General features: G+C 35.9%; 1 protein-coding gene and 1 pseudogene across 3 annotated transcripts in view; one reads left to right on the forward strand and one right to left on the reverse strand.

Annotated features, from left to right (window-relative positions):
- Positions 1 to 228: 228 nt before the first annotated feature.
- The window catches only part of GOPC (golgi associated PDZ and coiled-coil motif containing), a 39,426-nt gene continuing 11,747 nt past the window's right edge, over positions 229 to 27,907 (reverse strand). The window contains exons 2-9 of one of the 3 annotated variants that reach the window (XM_025925359.2): positions 19,500 to 19,664; positions 17,937 to 17,960; positions 14,571 to 14,746; positions 13,370 to 13,535; positions 10,626 to 10,721; positions 9,122 to 9,286; positions 6,812 to 6,992; positions 229 to 3,270 (exon numbers count right to left, since the gene is read on the reverse strand). In XM_025925359.2, the coding sequence (XP_025781144.1) occupies positions 3,140 to 3,270; positions 6,812 to 6,992; positions 9,122 to 9,286; positions 10,626 to 10,721; positions 13,370 to 13,535; positions 14,571 to 14,746; positions 17,937 to 17,960; positions 19,500 to 19,664 (1,104 nt within the window). In that variant the 3' untranslated portion in view covers positions 229 to 3,139. Of the gene's footprint in view, positions 3,271 to 5,037; positions 5,296 to 6,811; positions 6,993 to 9,121; positions 9,287 to 10,625; positions 10,722 to 13,369; positions 13,536 to 14,570; positions 14,747 to 17,936; positions 17,961 to 19,499; positions 19,665 to 27,907 lie in introns of those variants that run through there. The other 2 variants (XM_086707680.1, XM_025925358.2) reach the window with 2 other exon arrangements.
- On the forward strand, positions 23,222 to 24,277 carry LOC112862116 (glyceraldehyde-3-phosphate dehydrogenase pseudogene; annotated as a pseudogene).

Consider the following 27,907-nt stretch of genomic DNA (forward strand, 5'->3'; position numbering starts at 1 on the left):
TTTAACTAAGCCAGAGTAAACAGTTCCTAAGATCAAACAGTTGACTACTACAAAAAGAAAAAAGAAAAAAGAAAAAAAAAAACATTTCAATATAGTAACTGGGTTTCATCCTTTACATGGACTTTAGGACCTCTTGGTGCAAATGACAGAAGCTACTAGAAGTAAAGAAACCAAAATAATGTGAAAGAAACTTAAAACGTTTATTTTTTAAAAAATGAGATCAACACATTTTAATGTAGAAGATGCCATCTTTATTTACAGGCTAATAAAAAAATATTAAACTCAACTTAACTAGATATAATACATTTGTCATAAATCCTATAGATCTGAGGCCAACCGTAAGTGGAAGACTGAACAGGTGGAATAGTGGATTACATAATAAAGATGTCAAATAATGTGCGGCTTACACACGAATCAATATATTTTGTTTTTAACAGGAAAACAAAGTAAGTCCACCGTGTGGGGAATAAAACCAGCACCAGGCACAAGCTGTGTTACCTTCTGACAACTATTCAGTTATAATTAATAAGACTCACAACATTTTCACCTCTCTTAAACCTGCTTTAACAAGCCTCAAGACCCAAATGGTTTTGCTCCATCATATTCACAACAGATACCACCGAAGAGAATTTTAGAGGCGAAAGTGTAAATATATATATGCACATACACACAAGCCTCACGTTCTGTCGAACATTTTTTCTCAGCTATTCCGCTTGTGAATGTGTATATTTTTCTTTTTCCTTTTAACCGTAATGGCTTTGCAACAGTTCTTTTCTGTTTGGTTTTGCCCTAGACACTTGAGTGTTAGAGATTTCTTCCCTATAAATGTGAAAATATAAAAACCGCTTCTCATTAGTTTATAATTCTTAGCTCACCCCCCAGAGACCATATATTCTAAAATGAACTTTTAACTGGGTACTTTCTAAACACCTGCCAGGAAGCTCACGGTAGCATCTGAGCAACAGGGCTCTCATGTAGACTTTGCAAACCAAGGTGAAGCAGGAATGAAAAGGGACGGACTTGTGCAATTTTAAACTATCGGGGAAAATTTTCATTCTGCTCTTCAATCCTTGAAAGGAGTTTATGTCATAACCACCCCATAGGATTCCTATTAAGCAGCGTCTAAGTAGAAATGCCAATTGAAGGTTCTTAGAAAAACTCTTTGTGGACTTTCTAGATTGTTCTTGAAAATCAAAAGGTTTCAGCTAATATTTCCTAAGGATTCTACCTAGTGGATAAAGGATATTCTCCAAAAAAAATGCCATGGTCATCCCATCCCAGGCTGCATTTAAAAAAAATAAGAATATGGTTTTGAGTCACAACAAAAATGTTTTCAGATACGCTACAATGGAATTTTTTTTGGCTAAATGAATATACCGGCTGAAATCTAGTTTGCAGATCCCATGTCAGTCCTGGGGTATGTGTTTGGTACAGGGGGAAATGCATAAGGGAAAAACTCTTTTCTTCTTTTAAGAGGCCTAGCCTGTCAGGAACAAACAATAACATATAGCTTGCTTATTTGGTTGTACAATTAAATACTAGCTTCCGCTTGGAGGCAACGTTACACTATAAGGTATTTTAATATCAGTAACAATATACACTAGGAAGTGCATTTCTATTATAAACTAACATGGTGATATACAGATGAACAAAACCACCCAAAACAAACCATAAAGGAGCAATAGTTAAAACATCAAATTTATAAATAGCAAAACCACCAAATAAAGTATATACATTGTAAAGATTTACCTATGAACAAATATATAGTGCATCTAGGAAAGAAAAAAAATATGTTTTACATCACATAACATCTGACTATTAGACATGAAGGTACTGATAATACTCTAAAGCCTGCAGGCTTTCCTCCACTTAATATTCCCTTAAACATACATCCTTTAAAACCGTGATATTGGCAAAACTATCACCTCTTTAAATGCAATGTTTTCACTTTCCCCAGCAAGGTACAGTGTGGCCTCCAAGAGCAGTAACTAAGAGAACAGGCCCTCCATGCTTAATCCTGGGATAAGAGAAACAAATCTGTAGTTTGCATATGAGAGCACTTCAGTCAAACACTGAGATAAAAAGCCAACCAAAACAATTCCGGTATTGAAATGTCTTCGCCTTATCTTGCCCACCAGTGCCTTGGCTTTTTAGATGACTGGCAAATTAGTTACTCTGAGAGAAAACTGCTGTTTGAATGAAATGCATTTCACTGACAAATAAATTTGAGCTTTTACTGCCAGAAAAATGTATCTGTAAGTGCCAAGACTATCACAACAAGACAAACTTTATGAACAACTCAAAATGTAGAAAACTGTCTTTCGTGGATTCCAGAAAAAAAAAAAATCTGACTCTAAACATTAATAATGTAATGCTCCAATACCATGCACACAGATCAACATAATTGAGAACAGATATTTTATACTCATCTGCATTTCTTTTAAAAACCAGGAAAAGTACAATGTACAATAACTTTTCAGGAAGTATTTCTAGTGCAGCATTGATTGATAAAGGATTGCTTAAAGAAAACTATTTTGTACTGCATTGAATAAAGCTGAAAGGCAAACTCATTACAATAAATGATCATTAAGAACTGATTTAGATATCAGGATGCACAATAAATTAAATAAAAAAACTAAAACCATTCTTCTAGTTTAAAAAAAAAATTAAGTCAAACCTACATTTCTGCAATTCATTGAGTTAAGTTCTGTCCTCTGAAATACCACACTTAACATTCTGGAATATATAATATGGATTCATTTATTCTTGTATTTAAAGGCTATTTTTATAAATTCCGGTTAGCACGGTCCTTCTACTAACTAGAAAAGGAGCCAAATAAAACAGTAGTGCTTCATTTGGTACTTAAGAGCCTAGTAATATCCCTTTGGGAAACACATGCTTTGGTGCTTTACAATTTTAGGAAAATCAAAATCGCTTTACATGCAATAGCTAATTATGGTATACCACAGAAAACAGGAGTTTTATGCATTTAGAATTGTTCACATGAAGCCCTGAGGTACCCGCCTTTCATTTAGGCTACAAGCCTCCCTTGATCTTGTATAGTCTCTGTCACCATCTTCCCTAGTGCCCCAAACTCAGAAAAGTCTGATTAAGAATCTTGTCTGGAGAGACAGTCAATTTAGTAAGATTTTTTGTGATACAGACTGTGCAGATCGTCTAGTTTAGAAGCACTGTCTTCTACAGGAGGTTCACTTGAAGTTCCTAGATCTCCATTTTCATGTCCATCAGTTACTGCCTTCTTATTAAATCCTGAAAGAAAGAGGAAAAAAAAAGATAGAAACTTTCTATCTAATCTGAAAGAAGTCTTTCAATTTTACTGAGCAAAAACAAAGGAGTACCCACTATAACTAGTAATAGTAATGAGGTAAATAATGGGGCCTAAACTAATCAAGTTAGCAATTTCTGACAGAGGAATTCTTCTTACAGCAGATATCAAACACTGTACAGATTTTTCATATTATTTATTGGATCTATCAAAAAATTATATAAAATGTCCTACCAGAATTTCCGTGAAACTTGGAACTGATACAAACAATCGTAAAATTCAGTTAATTCCACTTATACAAATATATATTGAACAGTAAGTTATATGTTTCTTTTACATTTTGCTTTCAGATTATTATTTTTTTTTTTATTTTTTTTTCAACGTTTATTTATTTTTGGGACAGAGAGAGACAGAGCATGAACGGGGGAGGGGCAGAGAGAGAGGGAGACACAGAATCGGAAACAGGCTCCAGGCTCTGAGCCATCAGCCCAGAGCCTGACGCGGGGCTCGAACTCACGGACCACGAGATCGTGACCTGGCTGAAGTCGGACGCTTAACCGACTGCGCCACCCAGGCGCCCCTGCTTTCAGATTATTTAACTACAGTGCACTAAGGCACAGGCTAGCCTACTGCTAAAAATCTAGGTTGTTGGCAAGACAATGTCCAGATAACATTTAAAACAAATTTTGGTAAATCTAAAAAATACATACGCGGCTTGCAAATAAATCAGAATTGATTATGTCATCTACTTAGTGAGCTATGAAGTCTGGACATGTGCTAAACAGTAACCAATGGATATATTTTGTGGTTTGAGTCTGTTAATAGTAATATATCATAAGAGCATACATTTTAGTTATATGAGTCACACTTTCAGTGGTCTGCAATGCACACAGGTGACAGAGAAGTCTTTTAGCCTCAGCTGCAAAAAAGGGAGGGGCAAAGCCTTCTAATCCCGACAGATAGTAGAAAGGATAAAAGACAATGAAATCATAGGGAAAGCAGACCAACAGTGTAAAGTTTTGATATATTGCCACAATAGTTTTGATCAAGACGCACGGGGAGAACACAACTGCTACTGCTGTGTACACGTAGAGAATTCACAAGATCCAGGCTTATCAGAAGGGCATCCGTTCATCAGTTCACTACAGAACTCTATACCAGACGTTCTCAATTTTTTTTTGGTGTTAGGATGCCTTTCCACTCTTAATAGGTACTGAGGGCTCCAAAGACTTTTGTTCATGTGGTTTATTAATGTTATGTGGGTTAATGGCGTTTACCATATTAGTAATTAAAACTGAGAAATCTAAAAAAATTATTACTTTGTTAAAAATGAAAATAAGCCCAACAAATGTTAACATGAACAGCATTTGCCTTAGGGAAAATAACTCCATTTTCTAAAAATTCAGTCAGAAGAGGAGCATAATTTTCAATTCTACAAATATCGTTAAAGTCTGGCTTTCTAGAAGCTGGATTTTCCTATCTGCCTCTGTTCCATCTGTAACAAGTATATAAAAAGTTCATCCTCACACAGATATATAGCTGGAAGAGAAGACTAGGTTTGGTTTTTTTTAATGTTTGTTTATTTTTGAAAGAGAGAGACAGAGCATGAGTGGGGGAGGGGCAGAGAGAGGGGGAGACACAATGAGAAGCAGGTTCCAGGCTCTGAGCCCAACACAGAACTCAAACCCACAAACTGCAAGATCATGACCTGAGCTGAAGTCGGACGCTTAACCAACTAAGCCACACAGGCACCTGGAGAAGACTAGTTTTAATAGCCTTTTCAGATAACTGTCAATATTCTTTGATATTATACTAAAATTTGACACCATAGACTTGAAACCATATCAGTAAAGTGTTCACATTCTGTTACATCAAAATCCATTGGTCTATCTTGCAATTTGAATGGCTTTTACCCATGCAGGATTTTGTAACATCATACACTGGTCATTTGAGAAATATTAGATCACTGAGTCATGTAGCAATTCCAAAGGTTGACAAATTTCATTTCACTATATCAAAAAAAAAATCTCATTTAGTAACATTACCACCAATCTTACTTTACAAGTTAAGCACTGGAAAGCTATCAAGCTTATGGTGGGGTGATGCATGTTTTACAAAATTCTAATTGTTACTTGAAAGCTGACATTTTATCATTGGCAATAAATACTGTCAGCTGTTTTCCCTGAAGTGATGGACTCGCTTTGTTCCTTTGAAAGAAAATGGCTGCCAAATAGCCTGAACAACCATAATTTATCATTCTTCAAGTAAAAAATCATCTTCCATGAAATAAATGGCTACTTCAGCTAGCTACTTAATCACTAAGTGCTCTTCTTTGAGACCAGCATCCTAGTTCAGCGTGCAGACTCGGTGCTTTATGCATCCTTCCCATCTTGTAACACATGGTATTAAAAAAGACATGTACTCAAGGGTCAAGATTTAATAAAATGAACAGTTAATTTTACTATTTCATGAAGCTGTCACTGTCTTTTTTTTTTTCTTACTCAGAGTAGATGGCAAGGAAGAAAACAATTCCTATAATAGTAGAACCACTGCCTTGATTCGTACTAAGGCAAAAGTAGCTTTACTCCCATTGCTTTTGCACCATCAGTGCAAATATCGACTCAAAAAACCCACAAATAATGTTTTAGCATTATTAGTAACAGTTTTTATCTCACGAATCCCCTAGAAGGGTCTCGGGGACCCCCAGAGATCCATGGGTCACAATTTAAGAACCACTGCTCTACGTAAAAGAAAGGTTAGAATTTTTCTTTAAAATATGTGTAAATAATAGCAAAGGAATTAACCCAAAAATCCTCAAGATCACATATCTGGATTCTAATAACAATCACCACAGTCTAATAACATATTCATATTTAGTCTATAAATCACTGTATTATGAGAGAAGAATCTGCATTAAGACAGCAAGATGACACTAAGATAAATCTATTCTAAAAGGCATATTGGTTTTTACTTCAGTCCCGAAAACTTGAATTTTTTTTTACTTTTCCAGGATCTCATGTAGTTCAGTAACTGGTAATATACTTGTCTTAAAGTCCAAAAAGAATCCAGAAGAACTTCTATGTAAATAAAATTTTGGCATAATGACCAGTGTACAATAAAACTATAAGCAAAGTTTCTGTTTGCTTATAGTTTTCTGTTCATTCTGTTCATTCATTCATTCTGTTAATGATGGCTTCCCCATCATTAAAACAGTGTTACCAAAGAAATCTAAAATCTGTATTTTAAAAGTTTATTAATAATAGGGATACCTGGGGGGCTCAGTCGGTTAAGTGTCCGACTTTGGCTCAGGTCATGATCTCATGAACCGTGGGTTCAAGCCCCACATCAGGCTCTGTGCTGAAAGCTCGGAGCCTGGAGCCTGCTGCGGATTCTGTGTCTCCTTCTCTCTCTCTCTGCTCCTTTCCCACTTGTGCTCTCTCTCTCTTTCAAAAATAAGTAAACATTTAAAAACTTAAGTTTACTAACAGTAAATATATTAAAAATAACTTTTAGAGTAATTTTTACCTTGCAACACTTTGATTTCCCCGCTTGTGTCCTTGCAACTAGCACCAGGATTACTACCTCCCTCTAACTCATCAAGGTACAAACGGTAGCGATGTCCACTCTCATCTTCGTACTCTACATTTTCATCATCAGAATCCACTTCAGGAGCCACATAAACTACTTCAAATTCAATCTCTCCTCTCTAAAATGAGGAAAGAAAATGAGGAAGTTATTTTAATTGTACTCAAAAAGGATTTCCAAATTCCTTGGGGTAATAGGCACTAGGAGAAAGAGAGTTCAGATGTAGCCCCTTTCAAGACAACAAATAATGAAATTCTAGACTCTCAAGAGGTGGAAGAGAACACAGAGGTCATCACGTCCAGACCAACCCCGTGAATCCTAAGTAATTTCCTTTTAATATTATAGTAGCTCTTTTTACTGATGACAGTATTTTTGCTAACAGATCTAAACTAAAAAAAGGATGCTGAACTACTCAACTTACAAAATTCTGGAACAAATATTCACTTGAATAGTCATTTTGCCATATTGTACTTTACACAGCAATTTGGCAAATCCATCTAAGTAGGCAGATAGTAAAGTTGCAGTTAAGGGCATCACACAAACATTTCCTTGACTAATTCAAGAAACCTTTACATGACGATTTCCTGGTTGTTACTGAACAGGTCTTGAACCTTTTCTTAACTTTCACTGAGTACCACAGTGTTAAGGTAATCTGGTCACTAATAATAGTAATTATCATATTTATTACACGAAACTATATCCTTCAATCTTCAGAATGACCCTATTGTAGTGTAGTCTCTTTTACATGAATGAGAAACCTGAGTGAGTCTGGAAAGAGCAGATAATTCTCCCAATATGATGAACAAGTAAAACAAAAAATAGAAATTTGACTCCAAAGTCCTTGCTTTTTCTACTAGACTAAATGTGTAATATCTGTACCCCTATTCTTGAATAAAACCTTGCATATGAGAAAAAGTTACAGATTATTTTATGTTTAAAAAACATTCCAAGTCATTTAATAAGAGACTATAACCACTATACACAAGTCTGGTATTTGCAACTCTGAAAATTATGTCCTGCCTTTGCTCCAAAGAAAGTATGTCATTTTTTACTGCCACTCACTAAGTCAGTCTCTTTGGTTCTCCTCTTAAGGTTATGCTTCAGAATTTTAAAATGTGCGTGGTATTTCCTTAAAAGTTTATGACTGCCTGTCTGTATTTCCTTTATCACAGCTGCCATTCATCTCACTCTTACACTACTGGATGTAGCCAAGTTTGGTTAAGAAAACACTAACAAAGAGGATAAGGTTGCATTCTTAGATCTCTCTTAGCAGACAAGCTTTAAAAATACCATTTTCGGAGGATAGATGGGTAATTCAGTGGTCTTCAGTAAAGTTCTAGGTTAAAGAATTAGGTCTGTGCATAATAGTCATGAAAATGGATTCTAGGCTTAATATGAGGAAGAGCTTTCTAAAAATCAGCAATATACAGCAACAGAATGGACTACTTTATCATCAATAGGTCCTCCTCTAATGTAAATGTTCGATTAGTGATATCGTAGAAATTTACACCACATGTATGGTTGAACCAAACAAGCTATAAATTCACTTTCAACTTTCAGATTCAATTCCATACTGATGACCCAACAAAAATCTCAATGTACTGTCAACACCTAATTTCTTCAACTCTATTCTTGAAGGAAAAAACAGAACAACAAAAACCCACCTTAAGTTAACCTGGTAACAAATATGACTTGTGGATATGAATCCAAAGTCTATAATTTATTTGCTCTGCAACCTTGAGCAAATTATTTAAACCCTAAGAACCTTAGTTTACTCATTTTAAATAAGAGGGATAGGCTAAATGATTTCTAAGGACTCTTTCAGTTCTAATATTTATGACTGTGAAACCAATCTATGTCTAGCATATTGTTTTTTCTATAATACCTTCTATTTGTATAGTGTTTTTTAGTCATTAATGATGTTTTGCTTCCTAAGTACCAGGTCCTGTTCTGAGCATCCTAAATGAATCAACATACTTAATCCTGACAGTTCTCAGATAAGGACACTGCAGCAGGGGACTTAACAAACTTGCTAAAAGTTACACAACTGTGGAAAAAGGCAAATAAAATCTTTTTATTCAGTAAATCTGGATGAATGTGTTCTATAAAAGGCCCAAAGCAAAGGAACCTAGTATCCATATATGAACACTTTTATGACTGGAGAAGCCTCCTAGGGAAGTACAAAATATTCAATAGATTCAAAAGGAACCAATCGATAGATCCAATTTTCATTACATAAAGGGAACTTACCTGCTGGGAAAGAATGGTTACAGCTTCTTTATGCTTTGTGTCCCTTAGGTTAACTCCATTAACAGCCAGAATAGCATCTCCAACATGTAGCCCTCCACATCTATCAGCAGGTTGCCCTGGGTGGATCTCAGAAATGAGGATTGGAACACCATGTTCTTTCCCACCCTGACCAAAAAAAAAAAAAAAAAAAAGCGGGGGGGGGGGGGAGGTGAAGGGCAATCAATTAGTTTACTCTTTGTATAGTCACATACCATCCTAACAATAAAATATCTTCTTAAAAATGCATTTCAATAAGTATCTATACTGTATAAATGCTGAGTGAAATATTACTTGCTCTTAGGTAATGGTAAATATATTATTACAAGTATCAAAAAGTTTTCTCTGAATAAAACAGTAACATACATGTGGTTTCTTAAACACATTCCAAAGCCAAAATATTGGCTAAACTCTTTTAAACATAAATAAAAATATTCTATGTATTAATATTCCACAGCACTGTTAGATTTTATCAACTCTACATCACTATGAATGGTAAGACATACCATTATTTTATGTACTACAAAAATCATTCTAAGAGTGTAATCTCAATTTCAGAGATACTAAAATGTGAAAAAATATGCAACAAAGAATTGATGAAATGCAGTTATTTGGTGCCTTTCATTTTCTAGCTTGTATCCTAATTATTTGTGTGTGTATGTATATATGTATTATATTTGTATATATGTGTGTTACTTCTCCTAAAATTTATGCTCTTTGAGGGCAGTGCATTCAAAAAGGTAGGTAGGTAATCAATAAATCCTTAACAGATAAACTTGTTATTATAAAAATAATTTCTACATTAAGCAATACCAAAAAGCAAATGAACTTATATAGTTCTAAGTGTCTAAGTATTATACAGTGTCTAAGTATTACCAAATCAAAGACAGTTGTAAAGCCATCTTATTCATTCATCTGGAACAAAGCACTAAACAACAGCAAATGACTCCAAATATATTACTTTTTCCTAACAGGTTGCTCTCAGAAATGTTGCCCAAGATAAATGTTTGTAAAGGCATCAGATTTAGAAAGGATATTTGGACCCAAGAGCCAGTGAAATCTGACAGCAAAGAAATGAGACAAGAGAAAGATAACACACATACACTCCAGAGAAAAGAACAATACAATATGGAGCCATTTAACACAGAAGAAAACAGATCCATTCCCAAAGGCTCCTAGAGGCAATAATAGGATATTGTATAGAACTATGACCCAAGGCATAATGAAAATGTTAAATTATACTGAAAAAAGTAGTAATTTTACTAAAGTAGTACTTAATGGTCATTAGGAAGATTTACATACCAAAAAAAAAAAAAAAAGTTTACACAAAAGAGTTGGTGCCCAGGGGGATAAACTTATTTACTTAGAGAATATATCCAGAACGCTTTGTTTCCCAAGGATGTCCAACACAGAAGCATGATTAGACTATATAACTATAGAAAAGGAGACTGGAAGCACTACTTCTTACTGTAATTGAAATGCCAAGGCCTTCATGATCTTCCTTAAGGAGGAGAACTTTTCTAATTGGACCAACACCTTGGCTTTTCTTTAAAGAGTCTTGATCCTTATTAGGGGAAAAAAAGAAGAAAAATTAGTACTACTTAAAAGATATATCAAATAGAATAAACCCATGCTATATAAGTTGCTTTTAGAAATCTTTATTAATTTCTTGGAATGGATACACAGTAAAGTGTTAAGAAATTAATTACTAGGTAAAATGGAAAAATGAAAACAGTTGTTCTGTTAATATAGTGAAATGTATAGATGATTTTCTCACTCTTAGGGTAATTTTTTTTATACTGCTCATCTTTTAAATTGTAGGACATTACAAAGGAAACTACTGCCAGGAATGAACTGATGAGCACATATCTTCAAGAAATAAAAGTTGATAAAATGTTTATTTTCATTAGAAAAATATCATAAAGATCTACAACCATTTTAACTAACTTGTAGAACTGAAAAAAATTCCTAATTGGTTCACTAATTACTTTTCCATTCTGCTGAGCTCTGGAGTCTACTTCTTAAATAAAGGACTTTACTCCATTAATAGTTCTTTCTCTGGTACCTTTATTCTTTCCTTTCTGTTAAGCTGCAGCCCTGTTCTGCATATAAACAAATTCTAAGCCTTTTCCAGCTTTAAAATACTATCCACGTAAAAACATAAAACAAAACAAAATAAAAACCCTTCAATCACCTATTATTTTTATTATCTTCCCTCCATCTTTCCTTAACCTTCACACGAAGTCAAACCTAACTATATCTACTTCCTTGCCTCTCACATTCACTATTCCAGTCACTGTAATTAGGGTTTTGCCCCCACCTGCTCCATTAATTAAAACTGTCTTCTCTACAGTCACTGGCAACCAACATGGCTATATCTAATGCACACTTTTTAGTTACTACCCTACTTAAACCTTGCACAAAGTTGATACTGTTCATCACCCTACCTCCTTGGAACCCTCTTTTCCTTGGTTTCTATTATAGTACTTTCCCAGATGGCTTATATCTGACAGGTCCATCTCAGAATCCTCCCTTTAAATGATCCATTTCTTTCCCTCACTCCATAAAAGTTTCTTTCCATCCTTGGCCTCCTATTCTTTTTCTTTTCCTGTCTTTTCTTTCTTTTTCCAATATATTTTATTTATTTATTTTGAGAGAGAGTGGGAAGGGCAGAGGGAGAGGGAGAGAATCCCAAGCAGGCTCCGCACTGTCAGTGAGGAACCCTATATGTGGGGCTCGAGTTCATGAACTGTGAGATCATGACCTGAGCCGAAATCAAGAGTCGGGCGCTTAACCGAATGAGCCACCCAAGAACCCCTATTCTTTTTATTTTCCACACATTTCCCTGGGTTAATCAATTCTATTGTTTTGATTATAACAGATAGATGATTTCCCTCATATTTCTTCAACTCAGACTTCTCCTAAATTCCAGAGTCATATATCCAATGGGACACATTTTGTTTGACCCAATGGGACCTCAAACACTACATGCTAAAACAAATCTCATCATATTTCCCTCCAAATCTTCCTTTCTTCTGTTTGCTTTATAAACGAATGCCATCATCTCACTGAACTGCCGACACCAAATACCTACTTAACCAAGTAGGTAACACCAAATACCTACTTAACCAAATACCTACTTAACCAACTCATTCACCTACTTAACCAAAAGCAGTTAATCACCAAGTCCTCTTGATGCTATTTCTCTCAAACCTGTCCTTCCTCTCAAATACACTTCCTCTTTGTCCATCACTCTCTCCTCAGCTTACTAAAGTATCTTCCTAACGTATCTCCTCAACTCTAATTAGGCCCTCTCCCGGTATATCCTCTTCACTATACCAAAGTAATTTGTCAAAATAATGTTAAATCTTCAGTCCACCATTTTATTAAAAAATCCCATGTTTATCAGATTAAAGTTCATAAGCCTTTATTTAGCATAAAATAATTTTTGTCATTTGGCCACTGCCTAGAAATTAATGGTCCCCAATGTCTGACATTGTAATTCTCACTCTTTGCCCACCAAGTTCACGTACATATCAATTCTTCTTATGATAATCTTTGCAGAGGCAACAAATACTTTAACTGTTTAAGGCCATGCTTTATCTGGTATGAAGATATGCAAGCCATTGGGTAGGAGTCAGACATGCATAAATTTTATTATGGTAAGGCTTTTATTATCAGGCAGCTGTAGTAATGAAATTTAATAAAGATTTATCCAGATAGAAACGCTCTTATACAATGGTAGCTATAGAAACAGACGATTGGACACAGATCTCAAATTCCACCTTAATTCAAGACCAAACAGGTGTAAATGTTAGTTCAAAAACTACAGAAAATCTAGTTACCAAAAACCATTTTATAAACTACCCCCAAAATACTTGCCAATTTATTAATACGACCACAAGTTCTCTGCTAAGCTTGAAAAACAAACTTAAACATGCCTAATTATGATCCAGGAAAACTCTGAAATATGAGCCAAAGTAAAAGTAATATATATTTGCTAGCAACAGTTAAGTTTTCAGAAACATCACTTTTAGGGCATTTCAGGATAAGTCAGAAAAGAACTATATGTATCTGCTCTAAATAAGTTTAATTCTGCTTTTACTTTTTAAGTAATGGTTTTAAATACTACTAGAATAAAAAAAAATGGAAAGGATTTCTGACTAAAGAAAAGAAGAGGCTAAGTAAGAAATAGGAACAGAGCAAACATACATGGCCTGGAGGAGCTTGCATTGGTCGTTTCAGGTCATTACGTCCTCTACAGGCTCTGATCACAGTTTTGTGACGATGCAAATGTATTTCGGCTTCCAACTGGTTCCAAAGCTTATCATGAGCTGGTCCCTTCATATCTCGTCCTAGTAATTGTATTTGTTGGACCCTTTATATTGGGAAAAGAGTTAATTCAGTTAGTTTTTCATTACTATAATTTTTATTACAGAGAGAATTCACAAGAATTACTGAATGCAAGTAGCTTTTACATATACCTAAGTTAGTATTAAAACTACTATTCAGGAACCTCCTGATGGCTTTCAGATTTGTAAAATATGAAAACTCTGAAAAGAACAGATGTCTTCAAGGGAAAACCAGTTTTAAAAACAAAGAATGAATGAGACCTTTTCTAATCACATACTTCATTCAAATGCATCTAAAAAACAACTTTTGAGACTAATGTCAGTGAACATATTTCATGTCTTGCGTGCAGTCAGGGCAGGGCAATAAAATCAGATACTACTGACTACTAGTCTTCACATGAAACTAACCGTACAAAAACATTTCTTTTAATGATAGCTTCTTTTTACAAAATGATTATTTTAAATATGGTAAAAGTTACTAGCAAATCTTCACTTCAACATGACAGAAATTATTTTTATTTGCTTCACATCAGTTCTTAACATGATATCAAAACAAGGAGTAAAAAATTATTTACCAACAATAATAAATCACCAAAGTTTGTGAGTAGTTATTTGTAAAAAAATTAATGCAAGCAGAACTGTTTTATTATAATAAAATCACTGCCATTCAAACATGTTTTAAAGGGTCAAGAAAGACTGGGTTTCAACGATCACACAAAAAATTTCTTATGGAAGTCATGCTGTATATGTGAACATCATCTTTTATGGTTTCAAGGCACGAAATGGCTGAAAAGTGCAGATCTGGAGTTATTAGCATTTCATAGTAAGTTCCTATCAAGCGTGTGTGTGCGCGTGTAAACCAGAAATATTTATGTAGTACAGCGAAATAAATCTGCAATATATAATGCTATCAATATTAAGTTAACAGTAAGCTATAACAAACTGTAAAATAAGTCTTAAGGTAAAGATTAATGTTTCATTTATCACAAGAGGTTAAGAGTCAACCTCATTAAATACCCAATTTGTTACCTAAGAGTACAAGGGTACCGTTTTTTACACACCTTCCTGCCAGTTCCTTATCTAAGTACTTGGCAGCCAGTCTTGCCCCATAAACTTCAGCCTGGAGAACAGCTATATGTCTACGAAGGGCTTCATTCTCTTTTCTCAACAACTTCACTTCAGCTTCAAGTTGAGCTTCTTTCATTTTTTCTTTTTTGTTTGCTTCAAGCTCTCTCTCCTAATTAAAAAATAAAAAAACCAGCACAATGTAATGAAAATACATTTAAGGCTTTTTAACAACAGACCAATTTCCTCAGAATACATAAAAGCGCACAATCTACAATACCAACAATGAAAGCATATGATAAAAGTTACCACTTTGTTTCTGTAAAATGGAACAAAGATTTGGACACAGTTCTTTTTAACTAGTACCAGAAGGTACTGGGACCACTTCCGCATAAGATAACTGCATGCCTTGGAGTACTTGGACACTGAGGATACTAAGAGAGTTAGTCTTCTCTAAGCTAATGTCATCATATACTAATAGGAGTGGTTTCAATGAATAATTGAATCTGCTCTCTATTTACTTTCTAAGAATGATGCAAGAACCTAGACTAAAATAAAAATAGTCACACTGGTGGTTGTACCCAAACATTTATTTAACTTTAATGCAACAATTCTATAAACAAGTCAAAATCCTTCAGCGGTGGAATAGATTCCACAGCTAATTTACCTGAGAGGACTACAAGAAAGTTGCACTGCTTAAATTAGAACACATACTCTAATTTTTTAAAGAACATTTGATGGAAAAAAATAATAAATAAAGAACATTTGGTGGTCATGGAAAAATGCTGGTAACAACTGCATTGAAACATACGTTAAAAAATTTCTCTACATAAGCATATGTATGGTACAGATTATCACTGAATTGGGGGATCTGACTCATCTATTTGTCCATATGTTAAAGTGAATGAAGAACTGTTTGCTGAGGAAAAACAGGGCCCCACTTGCCTATTATGAGGTAGGATGGACATCCATTTTTAGCTCTCATAAAAGGATACCATCGTATGCTCCACTTGGTAGACAGCCCATATACGTGAATTACAAGTGTTAGCCAGAGTATAAAACCTCAAGATCTTTGCCATCAAATGTTTATCACAAGCTCACATGTGAGAAATAATGTTCAATTTACCTTAAAATTATATAAAGTACAGTATGTCTATTCCTATAAATCAGGAGTTACTAATGTAAATGCCTTCAGGACCCAAACACAAAACAGACAGGCCAATACAAAACAAAGTAGAATGGAAAACAGAAGGCACAAAATCTAAAGGCAGTCAAGTTCAAGTACACACACAAACTCTGTGGCCAAACAAAACTCTTCTGAGAGTTTAATAATGGCCCTGATAGATATTTTAAGTGTTACTTTTGGATCAAGAAAACTATCCAAACACTGTAAACTTCCATTTATTTATCCTAAGTAGAAGTGTTTTTACTGCCTTACAGAACTGTTTTTACCAACTCACTGATTCACAGAATCAGTGACAATGTGGCTATATTTGTTGATGAGCTGTGAAGACACTGTTTACTATGTCCCCTTTGTGAGACTTAAAAATCTAGGGGCACCTGGGCGGTTCAGTCAGTTAAGCATCTGACTCTTGATTTCAGCTCAGGTCACGATCTCACGGTTATGACATCAAGCCTCACGTCGGGCTCTTCGAGGAGTACAGAGCCTCTCTCCACACCCCCTCTCTCTGCCCCTCCCCATGCACACGTGCACTCTCACTCTCTCTCTCTCTCTCTCTCTGAAAATAAACTTTAAAAAAATCTTATTAAAAAAAAAAATCTACCTCAGCACCAGAAAGATTTTTATCTTGAGCAAATGGCAAGTGATAGTTTCTACTGTATGGGTACTGATTATTGTAATTATTTCCCTTTTTATTCTGGATATTAAGAAGCTGAGAAATAAGTTCTAAAAACTTTTAACAACTCATGGAATATATTTTGGTACTAATTTAACTGTCTGCTTTGGTCAATTGTTCTGACAATAGTATATCAATAAATGATATAAACATCACTATTTGATATATTCAAATACAAGGCTGTGAGTACCACAAACTTAAAACACAAAAACATAATATACAAGCTAAAATGAGTAACTACCAAATGTTGGATATACTTATCACGTCTTTGATTAAAAATATTTGTTATTATTATAAACAGAAAAAAATTAATTAGCAGCCTTTTTTCAGCTTCTGTAAAAAAAAAAAAAATGTAACCATTAAAACCTAACTTCCAGATACTGTTTTTAAAGAATTTGAAGAATAATCTAGAATCTTCCTTTTATAACAACTTTGGAATTACTAAAATTGCAATTTATTTCAGAACCTATTTCCTAAAAGGCAAGTATCAATTCCAAAAAAAACCCCAAAGTTTGGATAACATGAACAAAAATCTTTTTTATGACATTTACTGGGGTTAATGCTGTTTGTGTCAGAAAAAGAGTTCTTAGAAGACCAGGTATTCTTTGGCTTATGGGCTAAATAAACTTTACATTAAGAATTACCTACTTAACAATTACTTCAATGAGCTATTTACATAATATTTATTGAATCTGAGAAACACGTATTAAGCCACCACTTTGTCTTCACAATTCAAACACCTAATGAATCTGGCAAACTCTTAGGCCTAAAAATAACATTTGCAAGCATGAAAAGGACAAAGAAAACTGAAGTTAATCACTTTTAGATTTAAAAAAAAAAAAAAATTTAGTTAGCCTGTTTATTATTAAGTAACAACCAAGAAACTCATGTTGTATTTAGATAGTCAAACACTGTATTTTGAAAAGAAATAAAACCATAAGATAAATTGGAGGTTGATTAGATTGGGAGAGTGGGAAAAATATTAAGAACTTACATATTGTTATTTTCTAAAATAAATTTTGATAAGGAGTTTCAAAATTCAGTTGTTTCAAAGGCCACACAATTATTCCAAGACTACTAAAAGGTTATGGCACATGCAGTAGATGAGTAAGAAACCAACATGCACATTCTTTTCCTGGGGATAAACTCAAATAGAAGAGGAAAAAGCTATTTCCACTTAATGTATCTTTGAAATATTCAAGTGAGGAAACCAACTGCTCTTTTGAAGTAGAGGTTTGAGCAAGTTACAAGGCTCAGGAGTTGTCAAACATTGATGGGCTCTGCAAATAATGGTTATAAAATTACAAACAAAAGAAAAATCTTTAACAACATGTAGCGAAAAAGAACAAAGGGCCACCAACTGAACTTTTCAGGTACTGGCACATGAAAAAATCACCATCATGACCATCGTTTTCAAATACAAAGTGACAACACGCAATATGCAAATAAGACACTAAGAACACTTCAGCATGACATATTAAAGCAAAACAGAAACGGGACACTTACCAGCTCCTCCACAGAGGGGACAGACTTAAGATATAAGAAAAAAGTTTGATAATTAGAAAAATGTCAAACAAATGAATTTATCTAGCGGTATCATCATTATAAGGAAAATTCCCATATGTTGAATATCATTTGGATGAAGTTTCATTAGAACAAATATATTTGCAAATCCATAAGCAATAGTAACTATATAGCATTAAAATTTTTTGTTTTACCAAAATTAGTCAACTCAACTAGTTCAGTGCCTTTTGACTATAGCACCCTGATTAAGATCTAATGTTAACACTTCAATTCTTTTCTACTGAAAATGTACATTGTTGCTCAATGTTAATATCAAACATCCCAAAGAAGCAGTTACAAATCTAAGTCACTTCAGTTAAACAAAACAAGACTACCAACTTAGATCCATAGAATTTCTGAATTGTAAAGGTTTAAGGAGCATGTAAACGTTCATTTAAATAAATTCTAACCCATCAGTATTAGAAACTAATCAACCAATCAAATGGAATTAACTGAAAACAGGGAAAACTTAAAAATGTATTACTATCATCATCCCATTTCACCTCTCCCAAGCTGTACCTGTCTTACTGCTGTGTCCCCTGCGGTCAACAAAGTGGCACATAGTGCACACTTAATACATGAGAGATTAAGCCGACATGAGACTTAAAAAAATTTTCCTATTTAAATAACCTATATTATGAAGGCAAAGGTTAATTATGGAAAACTTATGTAATGAGTATTATACAAACATTACAAAATGTTTAGTGACAGGAAAAGTGCTTCTATGAAGAGCAACAGAAAAAATGTGCCACTGGTTGGCACCCAATTCCATTTTCCCCTTCATCCTTATTAACAGAACTCCAGTTTTACTGGAGGTGGTCATGTGACCAAATAAGAGGCCGAAATGCAAGTCCCAATAGCCAACGAGATGGCTAAACTGATTGGCAAAAATCGCTGAGGAGGGTTTCATGAAGAGTTCCTTAAAGAAGGCTAATGCAGCCTGGAAGCATCCTTTTGCCCTTTTCTTAGATTCTTCGTTCTTCCTGCCTGGAATAAAGAAATCCTAAAGATGGAAACTATGAGCTAAAAATGGCAGAACACAAGAATAAAAAGAACCTGGACACCGAGTCTCTGTAGAGCTATCATATCAGCTCTAGACTACCTATCTCGGGGCTTGAGAGAAAACAGTTTGTACTATTCAAGAATAATCCTAGTGTTACTTGGATTTCTGTTATATGCAGCCGAACTTAATCCTAACTGATCCAACAGGGGAAAAAAATGTTTACGTGTTATAATCACAAATATCTTTTAAATGTATGTACACAGAGATTTTCAAAGAAGAAAACAAAATCCTATTCTAAGTATCAGTTGCTTACTGATGTTATCACTTATCACCCCCAGGTGATGAGACAGTGGATGATCACGAAGATCTTTTACATCTCCTGTGTTTTCTGAATTTCCCACCATGAGCACATATTACCTTTTATAGTCAAAAGCCTCATTAAAAACCGTGCTCTTTGCCCTCTAAAATATATGTAAGTATATGTTACCTTCTAAACTACTTACCAGTTTTGCCTTAATGGTACCAGAGTCAATACTCTGGCCAGTTTGAGCATGAAGCTGCAGCTGAATAGAGTGCAGCTGTAAAAGCTGATCGTGGACTTCTTTCTCCAGCACGACTTTTTCTGCCTGGGTCTCTGTCAGTTCAGATTTCAGATCTACCAACTGTGCCTTATGAAACAACAACAAAAAACATCAAGTAAGCTTAATTTTATTTTGACTCGAATAATAATTATTCAAAAAGGACACAGGCTACCTGTAAAATGAACAGAGGAACACCAGAATGAAGAGATGAAGTGACTGAGCTCTAAGACATCCATCTAAATAGTCATAAATGCAATAGCACAGGTAAGATACTGGAGTGGTAAGAGAACTAACTCTACCATCAACAGCATCTTCTTTTATTTATTTTTTTCAGTAATCTCGACACCCAACGTGGGACTCAAACTCACAACTCCAAGATCAAGAGTTACATGTTCTTCTGACGGAGCCAGCCAGGTGCTCCCATAAACAGTATCTTCCAATACAGAATGCTACTTCCATTTTACTTTGCTTACTTTAAGAGGGCTTTTCACTGTTTCACCTTTACCTACAAAGTTTATGAAAATATAAAGGTATGGGATGGCTCATCATCCTTAGCGATAACATGTTTTACAGTGGTTCACTAACATTAATGGTGTATTAGAGGAGACACCAGGAAGTAGCCACCCCAGAGAATACTAGCTCATATGAGCCCATCCACTATCTATCTAGTAATTATTTTAGGTGCTAAGGTGTGAACCACTGAGGTCACAATGGGCCTAAATATCAGAGTTAACTATAAGCTACAGTTAACTGTTACAACATAGCAGAACAACCCCTCAAAACCACTTATTCATTCAAGTTGGAAGTTTTTCATTTTTTTTTAAATTTTTTTTTTTTTTTCAACGTTTATTTATTTTTGGGACAGAGAGAGACAGCATGAACAGGGGAGGGGCAGAGAGAGAGGGAGACACAGAATCAGAAACAGGCTCCAGGCTCTGAGCCATCAGCCCAGAGCCTGACGCGGGGCTCGAACTCACGGACCGCGAGATCGTGACCTGGCTGAAGTCGGACGCTTAACCGACTGCGCCACCCAGGCGCCCCGGAAGTTTTTCATTTTTTACACTTAAATGTTTTATAGTTGTGCACGGGATGTCTTGTGTGTCTGGTCTTCCCAATCACCAGTAGATCAAAGATTAAGAAAAAGGCCTTAGTTTTCTATTTAATTCAACGTAACTGTACTAAGCATCAAGGGGCTCAGAACTATATTAGCTCAAGGAGAAAAAAATTGTGGAAAATACTTTTAGAATTATAGATTACAATTATTTATGTCTTGGAGAAGCTTCCTTATTTATTAACTGAGGTAATATATATGCAAACCAACTAAAGAAAAATGTGGCTAGTTACAGGTGTATTTAGAATCGGTCATCCCAAGGAATTCAATTAAAGGAAGATTTAAAGAGGGTTAGTGAAGGAAAAAGAGTCTAGAGGTGCTTTGAAGTTAAGTGACAAGGACAAAATTGTAGTAGTAAAACAGTCTAGAGATGGAAAGACCAGAAGAGGCAGAAAGAGACCAGAAGCAACTGAGGGAAATTCTCTGGGTATAAGCGACCAAAGGACTAATATACATCTCTACACCCCAACTGCACCAATCAGTGCCTAGGACATAAAAGATGCTCAATAAATATCTTTAAGTTGAGATGAATTCTAATACTGTAGAAGCGCTCTTGCATGCACACTCTCTTTCTCTCCCCCTCCCTCCAAACATACACATATACACACAGGCGCACTTCTTATCATGAGTAGGAGAATGGGCACAAAGGGGTAAAGGGGACTGGAAGCTACAGGCTTTTAGTTACAGAATTTAAGTAAGTCATGGGATGGAAGGTACAGAATAGGGAACATAATCAATTGGTATTACCATAGCAATGTATGGTGAGAGATGACAGCTACACTTGTGATGAGCATAGCACATAGAGTTGTTCAATCACTACACCTGATACTAATGTAATATAGTGTGACAACTATACTTTCATCAAAAAAAATTTAAATGCGGGGCACCTGGGTGGCTCAGTCGGTTAAGCGTCCAACTTCAGCTCAGGTCATGATCTTGCAGTCTGTGAGTTCAAGCCCAGCATCGGACTCTGTGCTGACAGCTCAGAGCTTGGAGCCTGTTTCAGATTTTGTGTCTCCCTCTCTCTCTGCCCCTCCCCCCTTCGTGCTCTGTCTCTCTTGCTCTCAAAAATAAATAAAACATTAAAAAAATTTTTTTTAATGTAAATGCTAAAAGAAATAATTACATTAGTAGTTGACTCTGTTCTTTAAATGTAATGAACATATACAAGAGATTACAGAAGAACTTCATTTCCATTGCCTTCTAAAAGAGTGTGTAATACTTTCACAAATACTCCTAATTGAAAAACGTAGAAAAAAAAACCTTACATGTATGATAAATATGTCTTACAGATCTTCTTCCCTTTAACAAAAAAAAATGCCCACCAAAGAAAATTATAAAGGAGCCCAGGGTAGTACACATTTATAATCACCTCTTACCAGACAATGTTCAGTACATTTTGAAGACTGCTCCTTTAAAGTACAAGTAAGTCTTGCCTAAAAAGTTCTTCTTAGTCAAAACAAAACAAACAACCTACAGGTTTTTACAGTGTTTGAAACAAGATAACCATAAAAGGAAAACAAAGATTTGAATACTATGCACTCTTTTTAAGCAATATGAAACTTATGCTAGAGTGAACCTATATGCAGAAAAGGTTTAACATGTCATTTACTCTATAGCAACCCTCACCTATTTTTTCACTACATTCACTTTCAGTCTGCATTTACCTTATTATAATATACTCCTCTATTCCTAACATTTCCTATAAACTGGAAGTTAGATCTAAAGGTTTAATTAGAGGCACCTGGCTGGCTCAGTCAGTAACACATGGGACTCTCGATCTTGGAGTTAGAAATTCAAGCCCCACGTTGGGTATAGAGAATACTTAAAAATTAAAAAAAAAAAAAAAAATCTTTAAAGGTTTAATTATATTTACTTACTAATTAAATCTTTGTGGCAAGGGATATACTGTATGTTTCAAAAGGCATACACTGCCTGGTAGTCCCACAATGATTTACCTTTCAAATCAAATATCTCATGAATCATTAACAATGGAGTAAAACTTCTGGAGTTAAGAGATTGAAGAGGCATAAGTGGTATTCATTAATTAATTCGGCAGATCAATATTCAAGTCAGAAATGATTTTAGGGGTGCCTGAGTGGCTCAGTCAGTTGAGCCTCTGACTTCAGCTCAGGTCATGATCTCACGGTTCATGAGTTCAAGCCCCACATCGGGCTCTGTGCTGACAGCTCAGAGCCTAGAGGCTGCTTCAGATTCTGTGTCTCCCTCTCTCTGCCCCTTCCTCACTCATGCTCTGTCTTTGTCTCTCAAAGATGAATAAACGTTAAAAAAATATTTTTTAATGATTTTATTCTAAAAGGGAAAAAAAAAACAAAAACAGGGTAGTACACAGGTTTTTTGAATATGGCCCATTACAAATATGGACTCTTCATTAAGTCAGTTAATTTCTCAAGAGGTTGCTCAACTTAAAAAGTAAGAAAAAATTCTTTATAAGGAGAACATGCAGATATTAAAATTCGAAGCCCAGTTTCTCTGTTCCTCCTTGTTCAACCGACAGTCACATCTCCTTGTGCAGTGCCAGCCAGATCCCTGAGAAAGGATGGTTAAGGTCAGAGAAAATGGATTTGGCCACATAGGACACCTGGTCACCAGGGCGGCTTTTAACTCTGGCAAAGTTAATATTGTTGACATCAATGACCCCTTCACTGACCTCAAATACATGGTCTACATGTTCCAGTATGATTCCACCCATGGCAAATTCAATGGCACAGTCAAGGCTGGAAACAGAAAACCTGTCATCAGTGGAAAGCCTATCTCCATCTTCCTGGAGGGAGATCCTTCCAGCATCAAACAAGGAGATGCTGGTGCTGAATATGTTGTAGAATCCACTGGTTTCTTCCCTACCATGGAGAAGACTAGGGCTCACTGGAGGGTGGGGCCAAGAGGATCATCATCTCTACCCCTTTAGCTGATACCCCCATGTCTGTGATGGGCATGAACCATGAGAAGTATGACAACTCCTTCAAGATTGTCAGCAATGCCTCCTGTACCACCAACTGTTCAGCTCCTTCGGCCAAGATCATCCACGAAAACTTTGGAATCATGAAAATACTAATGACACAGTCCAGGCCATCAATGACACCCAGAAGACTGTAGGTGGCCCCAATGGGAAGCTGTGGCATGATGGTTAAGGGGCTGCCCAGGTCATCATCTCTGCTTCTACAGCCAAGGATGTGGGCAAAGTCATCCAAGAGCTGAACAGGAAACACACTAGTTTGGCCTTCCATGACCCTACCGTCAATGTGTCAGCCATGGACACCAGACCTGCTGCCTAAAGAAAGCTGCCAAACATGATGACATCAAGAAGATGGTGAAGCAGGCATTAGAGGTCCCCCTCAAGAGCATTCTGGGCTCCACTGGGGACCAGGCTGTCTCCTGCAACTTTAACAGTGATACCCACTCTTCCACCTTTGATACCTGCGCTGGCACCGCCCTCAATGACCACTGTATCAAGCTCATTTCCTGGTACAACAATGAATTTGGCTATAGCAGCCAGGCAATAGATTTTATGTTCCATATGGCCTCCAAGAAATAAGAGTCCCCTGGACCAGCCCCATTGAAAGCATAAGAGAGAGAGGGAAGTCCTCAGCTGCTAGAGAGTCCTTGCCACAAATCATCCCCTAACACAATGAGACCCCTCTTGACCTTGACACAGTTTCCATCCTAGACCCTCTGAAGAAGAGGGGCTTAGGGAGCCCCACTTTGTCATCCACATCAATAAAGTACACTGTATCCTCCCAACAAAACAAATACAGTAAAATTAAATTAAATTAAATGCCAATCTTATTTTTAAAACAAGTGTTTCAAATTTTCTTTCAATTTTGTAATAGTTAAGTAACTCTTTTCTAGTCCATGATATAAGCATTTTAGCTAAGAAAACTTAGTCACTGATAAATTTTATGTCAAAATTAGAAATGTGCATATTTTATATAATGGTTATCTTTCTAATACCACCAAATTTTAGAATTCAAAGAGAACATAAAGACTACAATTATGACAGTTACTATTTACATAATGAAACCAAGGCCAATCAAAGTTGCTTTTATATCCAGGGCTACCCCACTGGTCAGCAGCAAAACAGCACTTTGAACCCAATTACTCCCAGAACAAGGTAGTGGAAGTGTTATCAAGCAGCTGGTCATAAGGAAAAAAAAAAAACTGTTTCTATAGCGACAATACATATGTTTAACTTACTAACAATATTCACAGCTACCACAAAGCAAGCATCTATATACCATATGGCAGGTATATACACACCACACATGATCTGCAATTCTTACCACACTCTCCAACTTTTTCTTAATAGTTAAGGAAACTGGAACTCATAGTTTAAGCAATTTACCAGAATCACACAGCTAGTAAGTAATAGACTCCAAATCGTTCTGACCATAGAAAAAGCCTAAGCATCTTTTACCTCACTGTCTTACCCTGGCCACACTGTAACTCGTAAAGAGCCAAAGTTTAAAGGAAACAGGTGATTTCAACCTTCAACTCTTATTTAAATTTTCAAGTGATATCCCAAAAATGTTTTATTTTTTAAAAATATTTTTATCTTAGAGAGATAGCATGAGTGCACAAGCTGGGAGAGGGGCAGAAAGAGAGACAGAATATTAAGCAGGTTGCACATGCAGCCCAGAGCCCCACACGGGGCTCTGATCCCACGACCCTGGGATCACAACCTGAGTGGATTCAAAAGTTGATGCGCAATTGACTGAGCCACCCAGGCACCCCCAAAAGTATTTTAAAAAGCAAAACCAAAATAGTTAAAAACTATGTTACATACAGACTTAATTTGGGATACGATCTTTTCCCCTTCCTGCACTTAATCTTGGGAGATTCATTTAGAGAAAAAATAAAACAAAAGCTGATCATCAAGATACTCTACCCCTACACAGTAAGGAAAAAATGATCTCATTCTAGGAGGGTCTCTGGGTCTTAAGACCATAGCCTTGGGGCACCTGGGTGGCTCAGTCAGTTAAGCATCCAACTCTTAATTCAGCTCAGGTCATGATCTCATGGTGAGATCGAGCCCTTTGTGGGGCTCTGTGCTGTTTGCAGGGAGCCTGCTTGGGATTCTCTTTCTCTCTCTCTGTCCCTCCCCAGCTCATTCCCTCTCTCTCTCTCTCAAAATAAATACATAAACATTAAAACAAACAAACATGGGGGCACCTGGGTGGCTCAGTCAGTTGAACGGGCGACTCTCGATTTTGGCTCCAGTCACAATCTCACAGTTTGTGAGTATGGCCTTCACTTCACGTGAACCAAGCCATTTAAATCAACCACTGGTGAGATTTTCTAAAGCAGTGATTCTTAGCATGTGGTCCAGCTGGAATGGAGTCTGGAGATAGATGAAAATTTGAGGCATATTTTGTAAAGTAGGAATGAAGTATTCCCCAAAATGAAAAAGACAGGCAGTCTATCTAAATAACACTGGAGTATTATCATCACCACTTATTTGTATTTAATGCAGCCATTACTATTCTATTCTCATCTCATACTCTTTCGAAACATCCAAACTTTTCCAACAAGGTAATTCCTTTCTAAAATAATCCTTTATTACTAGATTCCACTGTGCAGCACCAAAACCAAAGGAATTTTTTGTTCAGAGTTTCCATTTTGTCCAGGCCTTAATCCTCTATGTTATCTGCTAAAAATACACAACACTTGCATTTTTCTTTCTAAACATAAGCTAATTTTTATTTAACAGTCTTATGGAGAAAAATGACAATTACTTTAACTTAAGCACCCTTCAAAAACCTCTTTGGGAGAGGATCAGACTAAGACAAGAAATTAGCAAACATCAAGTTGTATGGCAGGGAACTTGGATGTAGCTCAGTCATTTGTTTCAGCACATCATTCAGCTCTTTTAGTAACATTTTAAAAGGGCCAATGTAGGAACCTAACAAACTCTGGTAAAATATCTTTATTTCGCACATGAGGAAACTGAGGCTCAAAGATATTGAGTGGCCCCAAATTACAAATTGCATGGCATTAAAACTCAGACCTCCTGACATCTTTTGTAATCCGGCAGTAATAGGGACATGGTGACCAAGCAGTCCAGGGCCCCCAAATAAGATCACATCCCCAGACCTCAGACAGGGCTTTAAGCAAGAGACTCAGAACATTCCTCATCTAGCTAGCAACTCCTTCCCCGCGCCCAACAGTGGAACTCATGTGTGTGCACAGATAGACACACATGCAGGGACATGCATACACACAAAAACATACATTCCCCAAATTGTTTAAGAATTACAAAAAAAATAGCTGACTCCAAATAGCAGTTGACCTGTAATGAACTGTAGCACAGAAAGCTGCTGATAAAGTAAATATAATCTCACCTACAAATTTACCTACAAATGTTTCTATACCTTCTGTTTTAAAGTACGTGCACAAAAGGTAATCACTTCACTAAAAAGAAACAAGTATGCTTTTAAAAGTCTGTATGTTTTTTTATGTTTGAAAATGCAGTTTAGGATGAAAGTACAGATTAGAATTTAAATCTCTAGCAATTATACCATTTAATGTCAATATCTAAGGCTTATCATCTATACCCACCTATTTCCCAAAAGGCTGTAAAGCTCACAAGATAAATAAAAGAAATGTAAAAAATAAAAAATAAAAATGTAAAAAAAAAAAACTGCGCCTGGGTGGCTCAGTTGGTTAAGTGTCCGACTTCGGCTCAGGTCATAATCTCGCGGTTCATGAGTTCAAGCTCCACATCCGGCTTGCTGCTGTTAGCATGGAGCCTGCTTCGGATCCTCTGTTCCTCCTCTCTCTGCCCTTCCCCCATGCTCTCTCTTTCTCTCTCTGTTTCTCTCTCTCAAAAATAAACAGTCAAAAAATAAAAATAAAAACATATAGAGATGGCAAGATTTCACTAAAAAAATCCACCTTAATACAGCTTATTGTGTATTAAATTTAATACTGAGTTTCCTATCAATAGGAAAACCTTTATATATTATATAATTCTCCTTGACTCATTAAAAGAAGCAATGCCATTTTATCTGGTGAGACTCCTTCTTTCCTGGAACTAAACTTTAAAAAAAAAAGTATCATAGGAATTGTTATATACATATAGGATCCTGAGCGACAGCAAAAGCAGAACAGAGCCATTCTTCACAGGGACTTTTCTCCTGTGAAAAAAAGTCACAGGGAAAATGCAACTCATGAAAGCATTTTGATCCATTCCGTTTTTTCC

The sequence above is a fragment of the Puma concolor genome, chromosome B2 (assembly GCF_028749965.1).
Source record: "Puma concolor isolate L17-30 chromosome B2, mPumCon1.1.hap2, whole genome shotgun sequence".
In the NCBI taxonomy this organism is placed as follows: Eukaryota; Metazoa; Chordata; class Mammalia; order Carnivora; family Felidae; genus Puma; species Puma concolor.